At 49.0% G+C, this 19,597-nt stretch overlaps 2 protein-coding genes across 15 annotated transcripts in view; both read left to right on the top strand.

Moving 5' to 3' along the window:
• The first annotated feature begins 751 nt into the window (after nt 1-751).
• QTRT1 (queuine tRNA-ribosyltransferase catalytic subunit 1) lies at nt 752-10,133 on the top strand. 2 transcript variants are annotated; one of them, XM_033133464.1, is made up of 10 exons: nt 752-1,231; nt 1,469-1,537; nt 1,633-1,771; nt 7,307-7,385; nt 7,503-7,618; nt 8,323-8,422; nt 8,704-8,779; nt 8,891-9,000; nt 9,117-9,204; nt 9,291-10,133. In XM_033133464.1, exons 1-10 carry the CDS (start codon nt 989-991, stop codon nt 9,441-9,443), a joined length of 1,173 nt encoding a protein of 390 aa, XP_032989355.1. In that variant the 5' UTR covers nt 752-988; the 3' UTR covers nt 9,444-10,133. The 2 variants fall into 2 exon arrangements, with proteins under 2 accessions (XP_032989355.1, XP_032989354.1); XM_033133463.1 differs by having other exon boundaries at nt 8,323-8,461; nt 9,291-9,507.
• Nucleotides 10,134-11,707: 1,574 nt separating this feature from the next.
• The window catches only part of DNM2 (dynamin 2), a 79,812-nt gene continuing 71,922 nt past the window's right edge, over nt 11,708-19,597 (top strand). For 6 of the 13 annotated variants that reach the window (XM_033133999.1, XM_033133997.1, XM_033133996.1 and 3 more), the window contains exon 1: nt 11,708-12,051. In XM_033133999.1, the coding sequence (XP_032989890.1) occupies nt 11,891-12,051 (161 nt within the window). In that variant the 5' untranslated portion in view covers nt 11,708-11,890. The remainder of the gene's footprint in view (nt 12,052-19,597) is intronic. The other 7 variants (XM_033133998.1, XM_033133988.1, XM_033133989.1 and 4 more) reach the window with 4 other exon arrangements.

Genomic DNA, 19,597 nt, shown 5'->3' with positions numbered 1-19,597 from the left:
AAAGGCCCGAGGTGAGCCTCCTGCGGGGGAAGGTGTTTTCCAGATGTAGTCCCAGTGAGACTCTCCACCACCCTGAGAAAATGTCATCATTAACCCAAGGCTCCTAGAAGGTCAGAATCTTGCCCAGATCAGCCGTTAGGCCAGTGGTCCTGAGAGGGACTCTGGGCAATGGCGCCCTCTGCTGGCCAGGATAACTATCAGCTCCATTTCCAACAATAACGATCAGTATTACATATTTTTTATATTGTTGTTATTATTAGTGGAACACAGCCAGTGCTTAATAAATCCGTGACCCAGCCTCTTATCCATGTGCAGCATGGAGGTTGGCACTAGTGGGGATGTATATGTAGGTGTACATTGAATGAATAGATATGGCCAGGTTCGGGACCTCAGCCTCCCCTTCTGTAAATCTGGGATTCCTGCTTCATTGAATAAGCTACTGTTGATTGAGCAGGTACTATGAGCTAGGTCCTATTCTAAGCTCTTGGGACAAAGCAATGAACAAGACAGACAAAAGCCTGTGCCAGGCAACGTGTAATGATCTATACACATCTATCCTAATTCAATCTTCACAATGTCCTTATACCACGATGCTATTATTCGCCCCATTTTATGGAGGAGAAAATTACGGCTTAGAGAGGCTTTGATTGTAGAGCGAGGAAGTGGCAAGAATGGGACTCGAACTCAAGTCAATTTAAAATTTTTATTTTTCAATTGCAATTGACATACAGTATTATATTAGTTTCAGGTGTACAACATAGTGATTAGACAATTATATAACTTACAAAGTGATCACAAGACAATTTTTGATACGCAGCAGTGCTCTGCGGGTGGGAGAGAACTGGCATCCCAGATAGGACCAGCAAACGATTGTAGTTGTTGCCATGGTCCCCCTGACGCTCTCCCAAAGCTTCTGCGTCACACGTCACGTGGCATTAGACAATATGGCGCCGCCCAGAATCCTGCCCACGTGGTTCTGGCAGGCAAGATGGCGGCGGCAGCCAGCCCGACTTCACTTGAGTCGGCCCCGCGGATCTTCCGTCTGGTGGCGGAGTGCAGCCTCTCTAGGGCCCGAGCAGGAGAGCTGCGGCTGCCGCACGGACCGGTGGCCACTCCGGTGTTCATGCCAGTGGGCACACAGGCCACCATGAAGGGCATCACAGCGGAGCAGCTGGACGCGCTGGGCTGCCGCATCTGCCTGGGCAACACCTACCATCTGGGTCTGAGGCCGGTGGGTGGGCTCTGCCTGTCCCGGGTGGTGGCGGTGCTTGGGGAGCCCTTGTGCATCTCCTAGGCCCGGGCACGCCTCCAAAAGTCAGTCAACAAACGCTTATTGAGCGCTCCCGGTGGCCCAGGCCTTGTGCTGGGCGCGAGAAAACGGCGGGGACCGAAGTTGGCTATCCCTGTTCCCGCACATGAGCTCTCAGGGTCGCGCTCACCCCTAACTTGACCCTCCCTTCCAACCCAGGGCCCCGAGCTGATCCAGAAAGCGCACGGTCTCCACGGCTTCATGAATTGGCCCCACAATCTGCTGACGGTGAGGTGGGATCGGGGCCGGAATGCGAAAGCGCTCCTCCGAGGTGGAGCTCCCCAACCCCTCTCCTGACTGCCTTGCGGTGGGGTTTCCCCCAGGATAGCGGCGGCTTCCAGATGGTGTCCCTAGTGTCCCTGTCCGAGGTGACGGAGGAGGGCGTCCGCTTCCACTCCCCCTACGACGGCGACGAGACCCTTCTGAGCCCGGAGAGGTCCGTGGAGATCCAAAACGCGCTGGGTGAGCATATTCCCGGGAGCGGCCCCTTTCCCTGCCTTTCGGGCATAGAGGTACGGCGGGCCCAGCCCCTTACGTGCTGCGTGGCTGTGGGCTAATCACTCCCCTTCCCACTAAGCTTCATTTGAGCCAACTTAAAAGCGGATAGCTCACAAGATTCATGTGATGTTGGTAAATCTCTTAGCACAGTGCTTGACATGTAGTAGCTTTTATTATTATTACCCTATTGCTATTATTACTCAAATTGTAAATTAATTGAGCAAAGATATGTTGAAATAATGGATTCAACAAGAGGTGATTGGTAAGGCTTTAGGCCCCTCCCATCTCCAACAATATTCCCGAGTTCCTTGGTAAGGACAATTAACATTTTCTCAACTTGTAAAGTGCTAAAGAAACAGGTTCAAACCTTACCATCTTCTAGCCAGATGGTGGTTTTAAGTTCCTCCATAAATTCTTTGGCTTCTACTCATAATCATAGTGCTGGGTGTTAACATTATTCATGGAACTTACATCCACAAGGGAGACAGGCATTGGTGAGAACGTCACAATTAGAAAAGGGAATAAAACAGTACAGATAGAGTGCATTGTATGTTTCTATTTGTGTAGAAAAACCCCCACATATATGACTTGCTTTTATTTGCATACAATATCTATGGAGAGAAACATAAGAAACTGTAATATAGGTTCCCTGGGGGAGAGGAAATGGGGAGCTGGTAGACGGGGTGGGCACATTTAATTTTTTTTCCTTTTTCTAACTTGGGGTATAATGAACTTGCAGTCAACTGTGCATATTTAAGATGTGCCCTCTGATAGGTTTTGACTTATGTACCCGCCTGTGAAAAGTTCACCACAATCAAAATAAAGAATATATCCATCACTCCTAAAAGTTTACTTGTACCCCTTTGTAATTCCTTTCTTGGTGAGCAAGAGACTTTTCACTGAATATCCTGTTATAGTTTTTAAAATTTGGGGGTACTTCGAACATTTGGAATCATATGTATGTATAATTTTTTTCAAGTAAGTTATTTAAAAATTTCTAAAAGACTGGTATAAAATTGGAACTATGACCATGAAGGCCAAGTACACGGAACTATTGGACATGATTCAGTCTGTAGGCTCAGTGGATGAGGAGGAATAAACTAGGTGTCCAAAGGGGAAAATATGTTCTGTAAAGAGGAAGCAGCCAGTGCAAAGGACCTGAGGTAGGACCAAGACTGGCATGTTGGAAGAAAAGTCAGGACGACTGTCTGGCTGGAGCAGAATGAGGGAATGGGGAGAGTGGGAGGTGAGGACAAAGAGGTGACTGGGGTAGGTCCTGAGGGCCTTGTGAGTTTTGATTTGTCCTTAAAAAAACAATTGAACAAGAATACGTTTTGCATACATTTCTAGACAAAAATGTGTACAGTGCCCTTCCCATGACTGTTCATCTCTGTCACTCCCACAGACCACCAGTGTTTCTAGTTTCTTATATATTCTTCTAGAGTTGATGTAAATACAAGCAAGTTCAATTCTATTCTAATTTTTCTCATTATGAGAACATGTTATTTATGGCACAGTCTTCTTCTGTAACTTGCTTTTCTTTTATTAAATTCAAGTATATGCTGAAACAGACACAACCTCATCCACCTGTCACCCAGTTTCAACAATCACCAGGTCACAGCCATTATGTTAAACGTTTCATAAAATTTTCCTGTAAAGCCCCCTGGGCCTGCAGTTTTGTTGTAGGAAGTTTTTTGATGATTAATTCACTTTATTTAACATGTTGATAGGGTTGTTCAGATTTTGTGTTTCGTCTTAGATCAGATTTGGTAAGTTGGATTTTTCAAGGAATTTGGCCATTGAACTTTATTTCAACTTTCTTGGCATAAAGTTTATCATGATAGTCTCTTATTATCCTTTTAATGTCATAGGTCTGTAGTGATGTCTCCTTTTTCATCCTTGATATTGGCAACTTGTGATTTCTTATTTATTTATTTATTTTAAGGAGGGCACAGCTCACAGTGGCCCATGTGGGGATCCAACCTGCAACCTTGGTGAAGTACCATGCTCCAAACAACTGAGCTAACCGGCTACCACCTAATTTCTTTTTTCTTTTTCAGTTTACTAGGGGTTTATTGATTTTGAGTTTGTTGATTTTTTCCAAAAACCAACTTCTGGGGGTGGCCGGTTAGCTCAGTTGGTTAGAGCATGGTGCTGGTAGCACCAAGGTTGCCAGTTCGATCCCTGCATTGGGCCACTGTAAGCTGTGCCCTCCTTAAAAAAAAAGCCCCAAAAAACCAACTTCTGGTTGGTTTATTTTCTCCCTTTGTCTGTTTTCTGTTTTGTTTCTTTTCTTTTTCTTTAAACAGCTTTATTGAGATATGATGAACATATAATTCATTCATTTAAAATGTACGCTCCAGTGGTTTTTAGTATATTCACAGAATTATACAACCATCACCACAATCTAATTTCAGAACATTTTTATTACCCCAAAAAGAGATCCCATACCCATTATCAGTCATTCCCCATTCCTCCTTCCCCGAGCCCTAATTAATCTACTTTCTGTCTGTATAGATTTGCATATTCTAGACATTTCCTGTAAATGAAATCGTACAATATGTGGTCTTTTGTGAATGGCTTCTTTTACTTAGTATAATGTTTTTGAGGTTCATCATATGTAGTGTGATCAGTACTTTATTCCTCTTTATAGTCAAATAATATACCATTGAACGGTTATGCTTCATTGATTTAAAGTAATTGCCATCTTACATCTCCTGTTTATTTTTTAATTAATTAATTTTTTTTTGGCTTTGGTCTTTTTTTCTAGCTTTTTTTTTTTTTTAAAGGTTTTTCTTTTTTTTTTTTTTCTTTTTAAAATTTTATTGGGGAATGTTGGGGAACAGTGTATTTCTCCAGGGCCCATCAGCTCCAAGTCATTGTCCTTCGATCTAGTTGTGGAGGGCGCAGCTCACTCGCCCATGTGGGAATCGAACTGGCAACCCTGTTGTTCAGAGCTTGCACTGTAACCAACTGAGCCATCCACCCACCCCATTTTTTTTTCCTAGCCAGTTAATTGTAGATCATCTGTAATATATCAAACCAAATCCCAGACATCCTATCATTTCATCTATAAGTATTTAAATTTGTATCTCTAAAACGTAGGAGTTGGATTTTTAAAAAACATAACCACAGTACCATCATCCTACCTAAAAACAATTCACAATTAATTGACATCATCAAATATCTGGCCAGTGTTCCAAGTTCCAGTTGTTTCATAAATGACATATTTTTCTGTCTGTAATCTGTTTACTTCAGGCTCTAAATAATGTGCAGATACTACAATTGTTTGAAAGGTCTCATAAATCTCTTTTATATATTATGTATATTACATAGTATAGAGTTTCTTCTTTTTTTTTGCAATTGGCTTCTTGAAGGCTGGTTTCTTTGCCTGTAGTGTTTCACACAGTCTGATTTTTGCTGATCACTTTCCCATGGTGTCGATAACAGTTTTTGTCTGCCTCCTAGATTTCCTGTAAGTTAGCACATGGATCTAGAGGTTCCAGCCAAATTTAAGTTCTTCCTTTTGGCAAGACTTCACTGCTTGTATTTCCATCAGGGGGCGCCTAATGTCTGCCCTTCTCTCCCAATGAGCCATCCATGCTTCTTGCCTGGCACCATTATACCATTAGGAGTTGCAAAATGGTGATGTCATTCTTTCTAATTCTGTGTTCTAATTCTGTCATTCTTTCTTCATGTATTATCCATATTACTTCTGTAAAGAGAACTGTCTCTCACCTATTCCTGGGAGACCAAGTAGTTCATTTTATGTAAGAAACGTGGGATTCATTCTTTTCCCTAGAATGAACTAGAAAACTATTTACTAGTTTTCATGGATTGATTACTTTGCATCTCTAGCAGGGACAAACTCATGTTTAGTTTTCTAGGATCACCATGAACTCATGGGTTTAAATGTATTTGATGCATCTCAGTCCACTGCAATTGGATCATTCCTTACTGATTGTCAAATAGCCCCATCTTTGGCTAATGTGGTGTATTGTGATAATTTCCTATAATAATACGTATTGGCAATATTTCCTTGAGCTTTTCTAACATATAATATAAAAGTACACAATCCCTAATCTGAAATTCTCAGGGCCGGATTGGTGTCAGAATTTTCAAATTTTAGAAAGATAATAGAGGGTACGTACCATTTATTACACAGCGTCTCAGTGGGGCAGTATCCTGTGGTATTACATGTCACATTTTTTTTTCCAATTGTGGTGAAACACATATAATATAAAATTTACCATTAACCATTTTTAAGTGTCCAGTTCAGTGGCATTAAGCACATTCACATGTTGTACAGTCATCACCACCATCCATCCCCAGAACCCTTTTCATTGCAAAACTAAAACTCTGTCCCCATTATACAATAACTCCCCATTCCTCTTTCCCCCCCGTACCTGGCAGCTACCCTTCTCTTCTAAGAATTTAACTGCTTTAGGGACTTCATATAAATAGAATCATATAGTATTTGTCCTTTAGTTACTGGCTTATTTCACTTAACATAATGGCCTCAAGTTTCATCCGTGTTATAGCAGGTGTCAGAATTTCCTTCCTTTTCAAGGCTGCATAACATTCCATTTTATGTCTACATCACGTTTTGTTTATCTGTTCATCTGTTGATGAACACTTGGGTTGCTTCCACTTTTTTTTTGGCTGTTGTGAATAATGCTATGAACATGGGTGTGTAAGTATCTCTTCAAGACCATGCTTTTAATTCTTTTGGGTATATATCCAAATGTGGAATTGCTGTATCATACGGTATACACTTCACTTCACTTTCATTGGATTAACACTTTTTTCTTTTTTTACTTTTTAAAATTCATTTTAAGTGTGTTTTTCCAGGATCCATCAGCTCCAACTCAAGTAGTTGTTTTAATCTAGTTGTGGAGGGCGCAGCTCACAGTGGCCCATTTGGGGATAGAGCTGGCAACCTTGTTGTTAAGAGCATGGTGCTCTAACTAACTGAGCTAACCAGCAGCCCCTGGATTAACGCTTTTTGAATCTTCATAATAAATTGGATTTTTGAAAGGTTTATAACCATCTTAGGTTTTGCTATGAAATGGCCATAAACATTAGAAAAAGCCTTTTATTTTGAGAAGTGTCTGGATTTTGGAACTGTGAGGAAGGTACAGGGATGTCAAGGGATGGGCCATGGTTTGTTTAACGAGACCCCTGTTGATGGACACTTGGGTTCCCATCTTGCTGTGTTTGCCACACCACGATGAATAACTTTGTACGCACAATGTTTTGTTCTTGAAGGGTAAATTTGCGGAAGTGGAAGTGGGATTTTATTCTATGTGCCAGGGTAGGGGTTAGCTGGGGGAGGCAAGAGCAGATATGTATTTTGAAAGCTCCCTCTGGCTGTTGTATAAACAGATTGGGGGTTATGTGGAAGTCAGCAAGACCCAAGGAGGGACTTCTGGGGTTCAGTCTGTCCCCAACAGGAGGTGGGAACTTTCCTAGTGACAGTGCCCCATTCTCACCCCTTAGGCTCGGACATCATCATGCAGCTAGACGACGTGGTCAGTAGCACTGTGACGGGGCCACGTGTAGAGGAGGCCATGTACAGGTGTGTGTGTGTGTGTGTGTGTGTGTGTGTGTGTGCGCGCGCGCGCGTGCGCGCGCACGCCAGCCTTGTCTCCCTACCCCTTCACCAGGTCCAAATTGCTAATTGGTCCTTTTGCAGATCAATCCGCTGGCTGGACCGTTGCATTGCAGCCCATCGGCGGCCGGACAAGCAAAATCTCTTCGCCATCATCCAGGGTGGGCTAGATGCGGATCTCCGGGCCACCTGCCTGGAAGGTAGAGCCATGTGCTGGCAGGACCAGGGCTTGTCACATCGCTGGGGGCCCCACAAAGGCCTGACATGCGATGGTGCTCAGACAGTGGTTGTTAATGGGTGAAACGGCACTGCAAGCGGAAGGAACAGCTGAAGCAAAGGCCCAGAGGCAGAATGGAGTAGAATGTTTGCAGAATAATAGTAATTCCAATTGCCATCAATTTTGGGGTGTTTACCAGACACTATGCCAAGTTCTGATCATGGATCTGATTAAGTTCTGACCCACTGATTTTTCATAACCATCCTGTAAGGTGGGAGCTACCACGTTCCTGAGGTTACAGAAGGGAAAACTGAGGCATAGAGCTGTTGTCACTCACCCCAAGCCAGACAGCTCGGATATTGCAGAGCTAGGATTTCGGCCCAGGCCTTGAGCTCTAGACTCTACAGCATTAATTGGTACACTGAGGGCCTGGGGAACCATGGAGGGCTGTTGAGTAGGAGTGTGATAGGAACCAATGGGGAACCATAGAAAAGTCCCAGTAGGACAGGAAGCACAAGGCCCGTGAGGAGGCTGGAGTGGGTGCCCAGAGGAAGGGTGACAGGACTACAGCAAGGCTGTGGAGATGAAGGAGAGGCAGAGATGGGGACACAGAGGGGGAGGAAGAGGAAGAAGAGGAGCAGTGTTTCCTTTTGTCTGGCCACCCCTCACCTTGCCCTGTACCCGCAGAGATGACCAAGAGGAACGTGCCGGGCTTCGCCATCGGGGGCCTGAGTGGGGGTGAGAGCAAGGGCCAGTTCTGGAGGATGGTGGCGCTGAGCACTTCGAGGTTGCCTAAGGACAAGCCCCGATACCTGATGGGGGTTGGGTATGTCCAAAAGGGGGCAGAGAGCCCCCCTTTAGGAAGTGGATTTCTGGGCACCCCCTGCCCTGTGGTATGGGGGGAAAGACAGACCTGCCTGGGAGGGGACTAAGGACGACATGGACCTCTGCTGGGGGTGGTTCTGAGGGTCTCAGTCCAGGGGGAGTCTGAGGGTCGGGAGGAGGACCTGGGTGTGTGACCAGGGCTTGAGGTACTGTGCTCGTCTCCCCCCATGGCCCCACCCCCAGCTATGCCACTGATCTGGTGGTCTGCGTGGCTCTTGGATGCGACATGTTCGACTGCGTTTTCCCCACGCGGACAGCGGTGAGGCTCTGGGCGGTTGAGGCAGGAACCTGGGGGGAGTGCCAAAGTGGGTGTGGGGGACAGGGTGAAAACATGGTTGACCTGCCTTCCCTTCCCCCTCTCCTCCCCCAGCGCTTTGGCTCTGCCCTGGTGCCCACCGGCAACCTGCAGTTGAAGAAGAAGCATTTTCAGAAGGACTTCCGCCCCATAGACCCCGAGTGTTCCTGTCCCACCTGCCAGAAGTAGGAGAGGATGGGATCTGGGGCCGGGGCGGGGGGGGGGGGGGGGGGGGGGGGGGGGGGGGAGTTGTGGAGGAGGCAGGATGCTACACTGCTGAGCCCTGACCCCCTGTCCCCAGGCACAGCCGGGCCTTTCTGCACGCACTACTCCACAGCGACAACACCGCCGCCCTGCACCACCTCACTGTTCACAACATCGCCTACCAGGTGGGCCTGTGGCTTGGGTGGGCAAGGCAGGGGTGGGGGCGGGGTCTTCAGGGCAGGCGGCTGACACTGACACCTCCACCCCATAGTTGCGGCTGATGGGAGCGGTGCGCGCCAGCATCGTGGAGAAACGCTTTCCCGACTTCGTGCGGGACTTCATGGGCACCATGTATGGGGACCCCACCCTCTGTCCCACCTGGGCCACTGAAGCCCTGGCCTCTGTGGGAATCACTCTGAGCTGACCCGGCTTGGGGGCCAGGGGGAGGGGCTGGAAGATATTGAAGGATTTGGTTTTTTATTGTAACTCAGAGTGTGTCTGTGCCTTCTTGGGGCGGTGGCCTGTATTGGTCCCATTCCTGGTCTGAGTGTCATCACGTCTGATGTCCCTTGCTTCCCTTTGATAGTAACTAATAACCATAGTAACAGCTGGTATCTGGCAACCACTTGGCACAGCCCAGTATGAAGGAAGTGGCCCAGAGTGAGAGCTGCATTCCTTTGCCCATGGCTTAGGCCCCCCAGCCACTCTAGGGGTGGGCACTTGTCCTCCCACTTTTTACAGGTGAGCAAACAGGCCCAGGGAGGGGAAGTAGCTTGCCCAAGGTCACCATTGAGGAAGTAGCAGCCTGGCTCCAGAGCTCATGCCCTTAGCCTTGTCTCTCCCAACATGTGGCTTCATCTTGTTGTCAGAAAACACAGTGATAATGACAATAGGTGTGATCTAGCAAATGCTTACACGATGCCTGACCTTGTTCTAAATGGTTGTTATGTGTATTGTATTTTTGCAACTTTATGTTGCATGAATAGCTATGTTCCTCATTTTACAGATGAAGAAACAGGTTTATGGGAATCAAGTCACTTGGTCTTTATCACCCAGCAAATAAACAGGCCCAGGATGTAACCCAGATATGGCCAATTACAGAGTTGGTGCTTTTAGAAGATAAGGGTTTTTAAATTGAAAAAGTAATACGTAGGATCCACCATTCAAATAACATAAAAATGCAACTATTTTGATCAGTTTGTGTATTCTTCCAGAAATTTTCCATGTGTACATATTTTCATGAATGTTGGTATCCTTTACACACAGTTCTTTACCTTGCTTTTTTTCCCCCTTAGTATTTTTCAAATTGTTTACATGTCAGTACATGAGGAGTTCCTCATCTTATTTATAGCTGCTGCATAGTATTTATTTAACTAGCTCCATGGATGGGCAGTTAAGAGTGTTTCCAGGTTATTCTGCTATTCTAGTCAAGGCTGCAATGCCAAATCTTGTTGGTCTCCTTTTGCCCATCTCTCTGAGACCTGAAGTTTGGGTCTTGAAGCAGTCATATACTACAGGCCGCTTGAAGCAGTCATATACTATAGGCCGCTCTGCCATCCTCCTCTCCACAGTTTCTCCGAATCAGCCCATTTTCCCACCTCCATAGCTCCTGACTCCCTACTGGGCTCTTCTGCATTCTCCGACCTCCTCAGTTTCTCTCTGATCCATCTATGCCCAGGAGGATCAAATCACTTCTTAACGTGTCTTTTCATAGACAGAAGATCCGCTGAGTTTCAATGGGTACTCAAAAAGATCATGACGCGCCGAAGTTGGGGCCGGGGAACAACGTTGGATGCCTTAGTCTCATCTAGACTGGGTGTGAGCGGAAGGTAATCCGAGGAGAGGATACAGCATTCGCATAGGCGTGGAGGTGTGACTTTATATAGGAATGAGAGTGGGAGACGACAATACAGAGCTAGACTGCCTCTTCTTAGGATCCTTAGTATCGCTGAACTCCCACCTTCGAAGCGCCCTGGAACCCCGCGCAGAGAGGTGGTTTGCAAGCCCCGGGCCGAGATGTATTCTGGGACTTGTAGTTTTATTTAGAGCCTGGCAACTCAACAAGTGCTGATCACCACCGATTTCCACCAATAAGTGTCGCCCTTCAGAGGTTTCGATGGGCCTTACCCTCTGCTCCAGAAAACTTAATAGACATACAGAATACGAGTAAGAACGGGATATTGTTGATTGACAGGTACAGTTCTCAATCAGAGTTAAGATTCGGAGGTTAAAGTCCGCCCTCTTTCGGTTTGTTGGCTAATGGAATGGAGTGATATTTTTATAAACCAATGGGAAATTTTTAGAGAACTAGGTAGCGTCAAATGACAAACGCAGGTCTAAAGGATCGATCCCTAACATCATTGGCCAGCGTTGTTGACTGGAGGATCTTCTTGCCAATAAAACTGGCGGATTTTCATGCCTCCCTCTAGCAGGCGGAGCCAACATGCCTTTTCCCGAAACACCACCTACCAGCCTTGACATCTCGGTACCCGCCTCTATTGGCTTTCGCATAACAGCGACAGTTCTAACATCCAATGAGCCCGCGAGGCGGTCCCAATGGGGAAGGCTCACTCAGCCTTAAGTCCGTGCCTCACTTTCATTGGTTCGCGCTCACAAGTGGCAGCTTGGCCGGCCAATTGAGCGTGGCGCGCGGGCTTTGGGCGCAGCCCCGAGGCCCTGGCGGGAGGTCGCTCGGGTCGGGTGTCGCCTGAGAACCGGATGAAGTGGCGACCGTGAGGCCGAGCCGGACCGGGCGTCGCGCCGAGGCCCGGGCGGGCAGGGAGCAACGGCCGCGGACGCCGCGGGGCCGTGTCGTTGAGGGCCGGGGGCGGGCGGGGAGCGCTGGGCGCTCGGGCAGGGGCTGCCGGCGCCATGGGCAACCGCGGGATGGAAGAGCTGATCCCGCTGGTCAACAAGCTGCAGGATGCCTTTAGCTCCATCGGCCAGAGCTGCCACCTGGACCTTCCGCAGATCGCCGTGGTGGGCGGCCAGAGCGCCGGCAAGAGCTCGGTGCTGGAGAACTTCGTGGGCCGGTGAGCGAGCGCGGCGGCGACCGCGGGCGGGCGGCGGCCTAGGGCGCGGAGGGCGGACCGGGAATGGCGCGCCCTGCGCCGCCGGCGTAACTGCGGCGCTTGCGTGCCTGCGGTGGGGACCGGGACTGGGAGGCGGGTCCTGTTGGACGCCCTGAGTGTAGGGCTCCCTGCGAAGGCTGGGGAGTCGGCGCAGGCCCAAGGCGGGTCTAACCGGCTGGGGGTCGGGGGGTGGGCCAGGAGCTGCGGTGGACCGCTGCCGACTCTGGTCCCCACTTTTAGTGGGTGAATTCTACCATCTGGTTGCCTGTGGGTCAGGGATAGGTCTCTCTTCTCTGTCCAAAACCTAGATATGTTTTGGGCCGACCCCTGCGGTCTGGCTGGCTGTTCATTTATCTGGAGCAGTCCCTGCTGTCTGGTTAGCTGTGTCTCTGTCCTGGATAGGCCTGCCTGCTACCACCATTTGGTTGTCCATCTGTCCAGTTCTGCAGGGCAGCCCCCTGCTGTCTGGCTCGCTGTCCAGGATGACCTGTGTAGTCTGGCCGCCCATCCGTGCCCCTCAAAGACTTTAACACTTAGCCATCCTTCTGTTGGGTTACCCCAGTTGGCCTCTGCTATCTGACTGGCTGTCTGGACCTAGGGGAGCCTGTTGTCTGGACTCTTCAGACAACCCTGGAGCCTGGCCTCACTCTTCAGTTTGGTCTCTGGCAAACACTGGCTCCTCTCTTCCAAGTGGATCTTTTAGTTCCTCTCTCCTAGTGTCTGTCCTTCTAGTCTGCCCATCAGTGCCCTTAACAGCCCCTGTCTGGCCCACCCTCTGTGGTAGGGGGTGATAGGAATTTAGAGAAGAGAAGGGAGCTGAAGGATGAGACTTGAACTACTCCCTTGTCAGTTGGAATTAGGAGTTGGGGGCGAATTTTCTCCGGGATTCTTTCCTGGCCAATGACAGGGTGTTTCAGGACCCCGGAACACAGGGGCCAGACACCAAGCTAAAGCCTGCCAATTGGGGGCCCTCTTGGAGCCTGGGAAGGGACTTCTTGTCTGATCAGGCCTCCATCTTAAGAGCTGGGATAAGGTCTTCCCAGGGCAGCCCTGAGAAGCCTCAGTTTGCCCATCTGTTCAGTGGACAGATTTCACTCTCTGTGTTATTTCGGGGATTCAGGAAGCTAATATAGAGAAGCGGTCCTGTGGCCAATGAGGTCGGTTGATTCTCCCCTCTCCCTTCTTCTGCCTCTTGCCCTTCTGCTTCCCAGATGGGCGGCCACGTTTCTATTCTGGGAAGGACTCCATTTGTGACTGGCTGTCAAATGATAATGTCATAGTCATTGTCATGATTACTGTTCCTGTTATCAGTGTGAAGGAGTAATGTTAATCCACTAGGCAACCAGGCTGAGTTCTTTCTTGGTTCAGAGTCTTGAGTTCCTTGATGAGCAAGTAGGGTGGAGGTTGTTATCCCCACCTTAGAGATGAGCAGGGAGGCTCAGAAAGGCCCGGCCATTTGCCCAAGGCCACCAGCCTGGTGCTCACTTGGAGCCCAGCTGAACATGCGGCCCCGTCTCTGCTTTCCCGGAGGCCTGGGGTTTTGTTCCCAGTGGCATGAATTTCCTCCTTTGCTGCTTTGTCTCCTGGCACTTTGCCCTCTGTCCACTGTGACAGAAAGTGTGGGTTTGGGGTCAGCTCAGCCTGGGTTGTGGGCCTCTCTGCATGGCCGTCTTCCTGCCTGCCCAGGCTTCTGGTGGGCATCTGCAAAGCTTTGTCCGTTTTAGTTGCCTTTGACTTTGCACAGGTTTTTGACCTCTTTGAGCCTTGTTTCCCCCTCCTAAAAATGGGGTGATGGTCCCTCAAGACTGTTGCAGGGATGCAGTGACATAGTATGTTGAAAGTGCTTATTTAGCATAGTACCTGGCACACAGTAGGTCTATATGGCCATTATTCACTGTGCTGGTTCCTCTCATATTGACAACAAAAGCTAATCAAAGTTAAAGTGGTCTCAAGTTTCACACTGGACTTCATTTAAGCCTTATGAGGGTGGTACTGCTATGATCCCATTTCACAGACCAGGAAGCTGAGGCTTAGAGAGCTGAGCACTTTTATTTGAGGCTGTTAAGTGAGGAATTGGGGGCTTTGAGGGGGAGAGTCTTTCTCCTCTCTCCACCTTTCTTCTGTCCCTCTGCCCCTTGCCTTTCTCTCCCATCCACGCTGGCGTCTGGTGACTGCCAGCTCCTACTGAGCTGGCTTCTGTAGCAACCTCCTCCCCTAAACCCGCAATGCGACATCCTTCATTAAGAGCATTAATTTGGGGCCTGAGAACCAAAGTTGTCAAAAGGCCTCTCTTTGGGTAGGTGTGTTCTGACAGAACTAATTTCTTTTTATTTCTGGAATGTGGGGAAGGCCCCTCAGCTACAAAGCCCTGATCCAAGGGGATGGCAGATGGACTTCACTTTGAATTGCACTCCCTACTTCTTTCTGGGCATTTGGTCAAACTGTTGTTTTGTTCTTCTCATCGTGGACCAGTACAGTGGATGTCCCACTGATTTCGAGGAACAGACAAGAGAGGGTCCAAGGTATGTGCCTGGGGGTCAGCACACGTTGCTCCATTTCAGTGCCTCCTCCTTGTGGATTTTCTAAGAATGTGGTTGGAGTGGGAATGACCCAGTTAACTTAGCCCTGTATGGGGGTTGCATATCAGTGGCCCCCGGGGGCTAAGTCTGGGTCTTTCATTTCACCTGCACGGTGTTTAAAATGTTTTGTTTTTAATTAGCTGTCAATATTTAAAAGTTACATTTTGCATAAAAATCCAGATTTCTGCAGTGCTAACAAACACCCAGAGATCTTTAGAGTTTAGTGGCGTAGTGCATAGGCTCTCGGTCCTAGGCCCAGCTCCACCGTGTTTGGCTGTACCTGTGTACCCATGGTTGCTGCTGTTACAATCAGTGTTTTCTGGCCTCCTGTTCCTATGTCTCACTTGGCACCAACTGCCTGGATCTCAGAAGCAGCAGCCGCTGGCTGCCTGGTCAAACGAGGACTGGCCAGCCACTTGAGCTGCCAGTCCATCACTCCCTAGTGCTTGCCCAGGCCCATTTGCCTCCTGGCCCTTGGCTTGTCCTGCTCTGCACCAGCAGATACCTTTATCCTTGTGATTTAGCCTCAGGAGCTGGTAAGAGGGGGCTTGGGAAATTTTTCCTTGGTAAAAGAGCTGGAGGAGCCCAGGGTTGAGGCCTCCAACTCCTGAGGCCTGTAAGCTTTTCCTCTCTGAGCCTCAGTTTCCCCAGCTAGGAAATGGAGCTGTTAACAATATCTACTCATAGGCCCCATTCAGGCATCCTGGTTAGGTGTGTTTCACCTCTTAGGGCAAATAATGTCACGTGGTGCCCCTCATTGAGGGTGGAGTGAGGATTAAATGACACCATTTAGAGTACTTGAGAGGGTGCCTAAAATGCTCTGCATTTTTCATTCATTCATTGAAATGTGTTTCTGGCCCTGTTCTAGGGCTGTAGACGTAGCCCTGAGCAAGATACCAAAACTCCTGCCCTGGGGGAGCTGGCTTTCCCGCAGGGGCCAGATAAAGAAGAAACATGGTAGAAGGTGATAACTGTTATGGGGAAAAAAGAGCAGGATTAAGGAGAGCACGTGGAGGGGGGCGGGGGAAGGTTTACAGTTTTAAATGGGGGGGGCGTCAGGGAAGGCCTCCTTGAGAAGAGGTCATTTGAACAGGGACTTAAGGAGGTGAAGGAAGAGCCACCAGTGGAGATCTGCTGGAAGAGCATCGAGGCTGTGGGAACAGCCAGTGCAAAGGTGCTGAGGTGGAGTGTACCTGGAGGCTAGTAGAGGGGAGGAGATGACGTTACGGAGGGATTCTGGTCCTCCTGGTCCGTGTGGCGGGTGTAGGCCACGGGGAGGGCTCTGAGCTGAGGGACAGCTGCTGGGGGTGTCCTTACTACCTTTCGGAACCTAGTCCTGGGCAAGCTGAGGGCTTCGCCTTTGATTTTCAGCCTGACCTGGATTTTCTCAGTGAGTGGCTCCCATGAATGCCTGTACTAGGTGTCTAGTACACCTAGTACAGAAAAATGTTAAAAAGAAAAATGTTTCTTTTAACAAGAAACAGCTGCCCGTGGGACTCTACCATCTCCAGCTGTGTTTACATTTGGTCTTTGGTGATGTGTCCCTCCAGGGAGACATGGCTTCTGCCTGGCAGTGGGTGCCGGACAAATGCAGGATCACCGTTGGCTCATGTCCCTGCCAGACATGGGGCACATGGTCTTCCCTTTGGGCTGGTTTGTCCCCTAATGGATCTTAAATGTTTAAAGCCACTTAGAAATATGGCTGCTATTTCCATTGTCCTTTCTTTGGGACAAAACCAAATTGCCTTTGCCTGGTGGTCTGTCATACCCGGGTCAGCCACAGTGGGGAGAGTCCAGAGGTGCCTGTGGGAATGTGGCCGTCCACGTGGTGCCGCACATTAGTTGAATGATCTCAGTTCTCTGGGCCTCAGTTTCCTCCTCTGGAAAATGGGGATCACAGTGGTTCCTCTCTCCTGGGAGTGGGCCTAGGATCAAATTAGTTAATCCTTGTGAAACATTAGACCCCTGCATTTTGCATAGCCCTGGGTCAGGACTCTGAGGGTCAGTTGTTAATTTCTTTTTCCTTAAAGAAAAGGAATTCCTAATGACTTTGTTAACATAAGTCACAGTGCATTTTAGCACAAACACTAATTGAGGGCCTGTCAGTGAAAGCCAGAACCAGCTGGGGAACCACATGCACACCCACTCCCCAGGTCCTGTTCCTGGTTTGTTTCTAAGTAGGAACGGTGGCTGTGAGCAAATATTTGGCTCTGAAAATGATTTCCACTCATTTATTTATGGTGGTGGGAAATTGGGAGCAAGAATGCCCAACAGTAGGAACTGGCTGGACAAACAATGTGTCCAGATAACCATTTGTGAAATCGCTACTCAGGAGTGACCTAGAAGAGGATTTCATGACCAGAAAGCCTTGTAAGACCTGTTAGGTCACAAACCAAATGGCTTGTGATCCCATCTTATTCAGAACAGTTGTATTTATGTAGTAAAAAGCCTTGAAAGATGTGTGTCCCTGAGCTCCACGTGTGGGTTGTCTCCCCGTGGACGCTTGCTTTGTTTTTGCTCATTTTGGGATTATGTTCATAACCAGGAAGACAACTTTCTCTAAGGCTCAGAGTTATTTGTTTAAGGATAATGGCCTTTGCTAGGTACGCAGATTGAAATCCCCTGGTAATCAGCCAGGTCAGTCCTGGGTGAGGGCAGAGGATGGTCTCATGGAAAGTTCTGGAGTGAGAGTTTTCAAAGATACTGCGGGAAGAAGGGGCCTGTCTTAGAATGGAACCCATGCCTCTCTGGGTGTTTGCATGTGGCTCAGAGCCACATCTGCCAAGCTTTTGCCTGATTTGAATGAAAATGCTGAAATTACAGGCCCCTCGACTACAGAGAAAAATGGGAACATCAGCTAACCCTTAATTTACTGGGGTTGCCAAGTGCATGCTGTAATTAAGCCCTTATTGTGTTAAAACTCTGGAAAAATACAAGACAATAATGAGATATTTATAGGACATTAGCTACAATCTGAATAAAAGAACAATTGCCCTGCCTCCGAAGCTGGATGGAGAGGAAAGACTGCATCCGTGTATGATTGGGTTCCTGTTAGTACTGGTGGCGAGGCCCCTGCTGGGTGCTGGGCGGGGGTTTCCCTCTTGGAGTTACCCTCAGCTTGAATAGCAGGCTGAGTGGTCCTTTCGGTTTCACATGCTACTTGATGTTTATGACACAGTAAGAGGTGATATTTGTGGAGCATCACCCTGTGCTGTGTCTAAAATCTGACCACGAAGTCCCAGAAGCCCTGGGGGACAGGTATGCTCTTAGCATCCCTGATTTAGAAGTGGGGAAACCAAGGCCAGAGGGGAGAACTGGCTTGAAGACACACAGGGAGGCGTGCAGGAGCCAGGACCTGAGCTGACTTTCCTTATCCAGAGCCAGACAGACAGCTGGGAGCAGCAGGAATGGGAAGGTGTGGCCATAGCTCAGGAGCGGGCTGGACAGTGGACGCCATGGCCCTTGTGTGTGAAGATGGGGCTGAGGTCACAGTTTGAGCAGCTTCTGGCGTTTGGAATCGTTTGATTCGCTGTGTGTCCAGTTGGCATGACTAAGTAGCATCTACTTGGTGCCGGATGCTGAGGACCCAGTGGGGACGGAGATGGACAGAGATCAGGTGAATGGTTAAATGAGGAAGAATGTTCTGAGGATCAAGAAGTGCATCGAAAATGGTGGGAGTAGTAAGAGAGGGGGGTCTGCGTCAGGAGAGGCGGTCGGGGTGGGTGCCCCGCAATGGAACCAGCCCCTGGAAGACCCCAGAGAAGCGTGTCCCAGGGAGACGGAAAGGCAAGCATGGAGGGCCCTGCATACCCGGCCTGCCAGGTGCCTGCTGCACATGTGGAAAAGGGCCTGAGAGGGAGGCAAGAACCAGCAGGCACGTGAGGATCAGGAAGCTGCCCGTCGGAGGCCTACTTGTCCTAAATTTTAATTACACAAGTAAACACTGGTGACAGTGTTCTTATGAAAAGGGAAATCAGATGAGGGGAAGAACACACGGCCCACCTGTCCCTTCCTCCCAGTTCTGCGTGGGAACATCAACTCAGTTTGGGGTATAGCCTGCCAGACCCCCCATGCATTTATGTACATATGTATGTGCTGGCAGCTATAGAAGATACACAGCATTGCAGGGGTTCTTTTTTAGTATGTCTCCTTTCCAGAATTGGGATCACCCTGTTTATACAGTTTGGCAACTTGTTTTCCAACCACTCAACACATCTTAGAGGTCTTTCCGGGTTGGAATGTCTGTAACACTGTTCGGAGCGTCACGGCTGTCCCAGGGCTCGGGAATGGAGGCCAGGGGCCCGCGAGGTCGCTGTGGCCGTCCTGACGGTCGATGACAGTGCCCTCCTTGTGCCATGGTCTGCACTGGGGCCTTGGCACAAGGTGCTCCACTGACTTTGAGGCCAGTGCTTGATCCCTGTTTGTTGATGAGGAAACTGAGTCACAGAGGCTTGCCCAAGGATGATGGGGTGCAGGTAGTCAGACTTGAACCCCGGGCCTGCGCCAGCCTGGGACGCCTCCTCCCCAGGCCTGCTGGCCTGCACGTGGAGGAGCACCATCACCCCTGGCTTTGTCCGTGCTTTTCAACTTCCTTTTCCCCTTGGCCTGGCTTCATAGGGTCCAGGTTTCACTCCCCCTGCACTGTCTGTGCCTTGGCGTGGCCTCAGAAGTTTTTAGAACAAGGCAGGGGTCAAGGAGTAATGCAAACCCTTGTGGAGTCCTGGCAGTGCTCATTGGGGTGACCAGTGCTGTGCCTCCCCTGTTCGATTTGCCTCCTTCCGTGGTGAGCAGGGCGTGACTCTGGTTTTCCTCCCGCACTGAATGGCCTTCCCACGTCTTCGAGGCACCTCCGAGTGCCAGGCAGAGTCCTGCCTGCACATCCTCTTGGGTCGGCCTCATTTCACAGACGAGGCAGTAAAGGGGCAGAA

This window comes from Rhinolophus ferrumequinum, chromosome 18, assembly GCF_004115265.2.
Source record: "Rhinolophus ferrumequinum isolate MPI-CBG mRhiFer1 chromosome 18, mRhiFer1_v1.p, whole genome shotgun sequence".
NCBI classification, from domain to species: Eukaryota; Metazoa; Chordata; class Mammalia; order Chiroptera; family Rhinolophidae; genus Rhinolophus; species Rhinolophus ferrumequinum.
This window is presented reverse-complemented; position numbering and strand designations above follow the sequence as displayed.

What these genes read in the sequence shown, in the direction of transcription:
- QTRT1 (XM_033133463.1), top strand. Translation starts at nt 989, where the DNA reads ATGGCGGCGGCAGCCAGCCCGACTTCACTTGAGTCGGCCCCGCGGATC. An exon ending in GTAGAGGAGGCCATGTACAG is followed by an intron (nt 7,386 to 7,502) that starts GTGTGTGTGTGT and finishes GTCCTTTTGCAG; the next exon opens with ATCAATCCGCTGGCTGGACC. An exon ending in TCCTGTCCCACCTGCCAGAA is followed by an intron (nt 9,001 to 9,116) that starts GTAGGAGAGGAT and finishes CCCTGTCCCCAG; the next exon opens with GCACAGCCGGGCCTTTCTGC.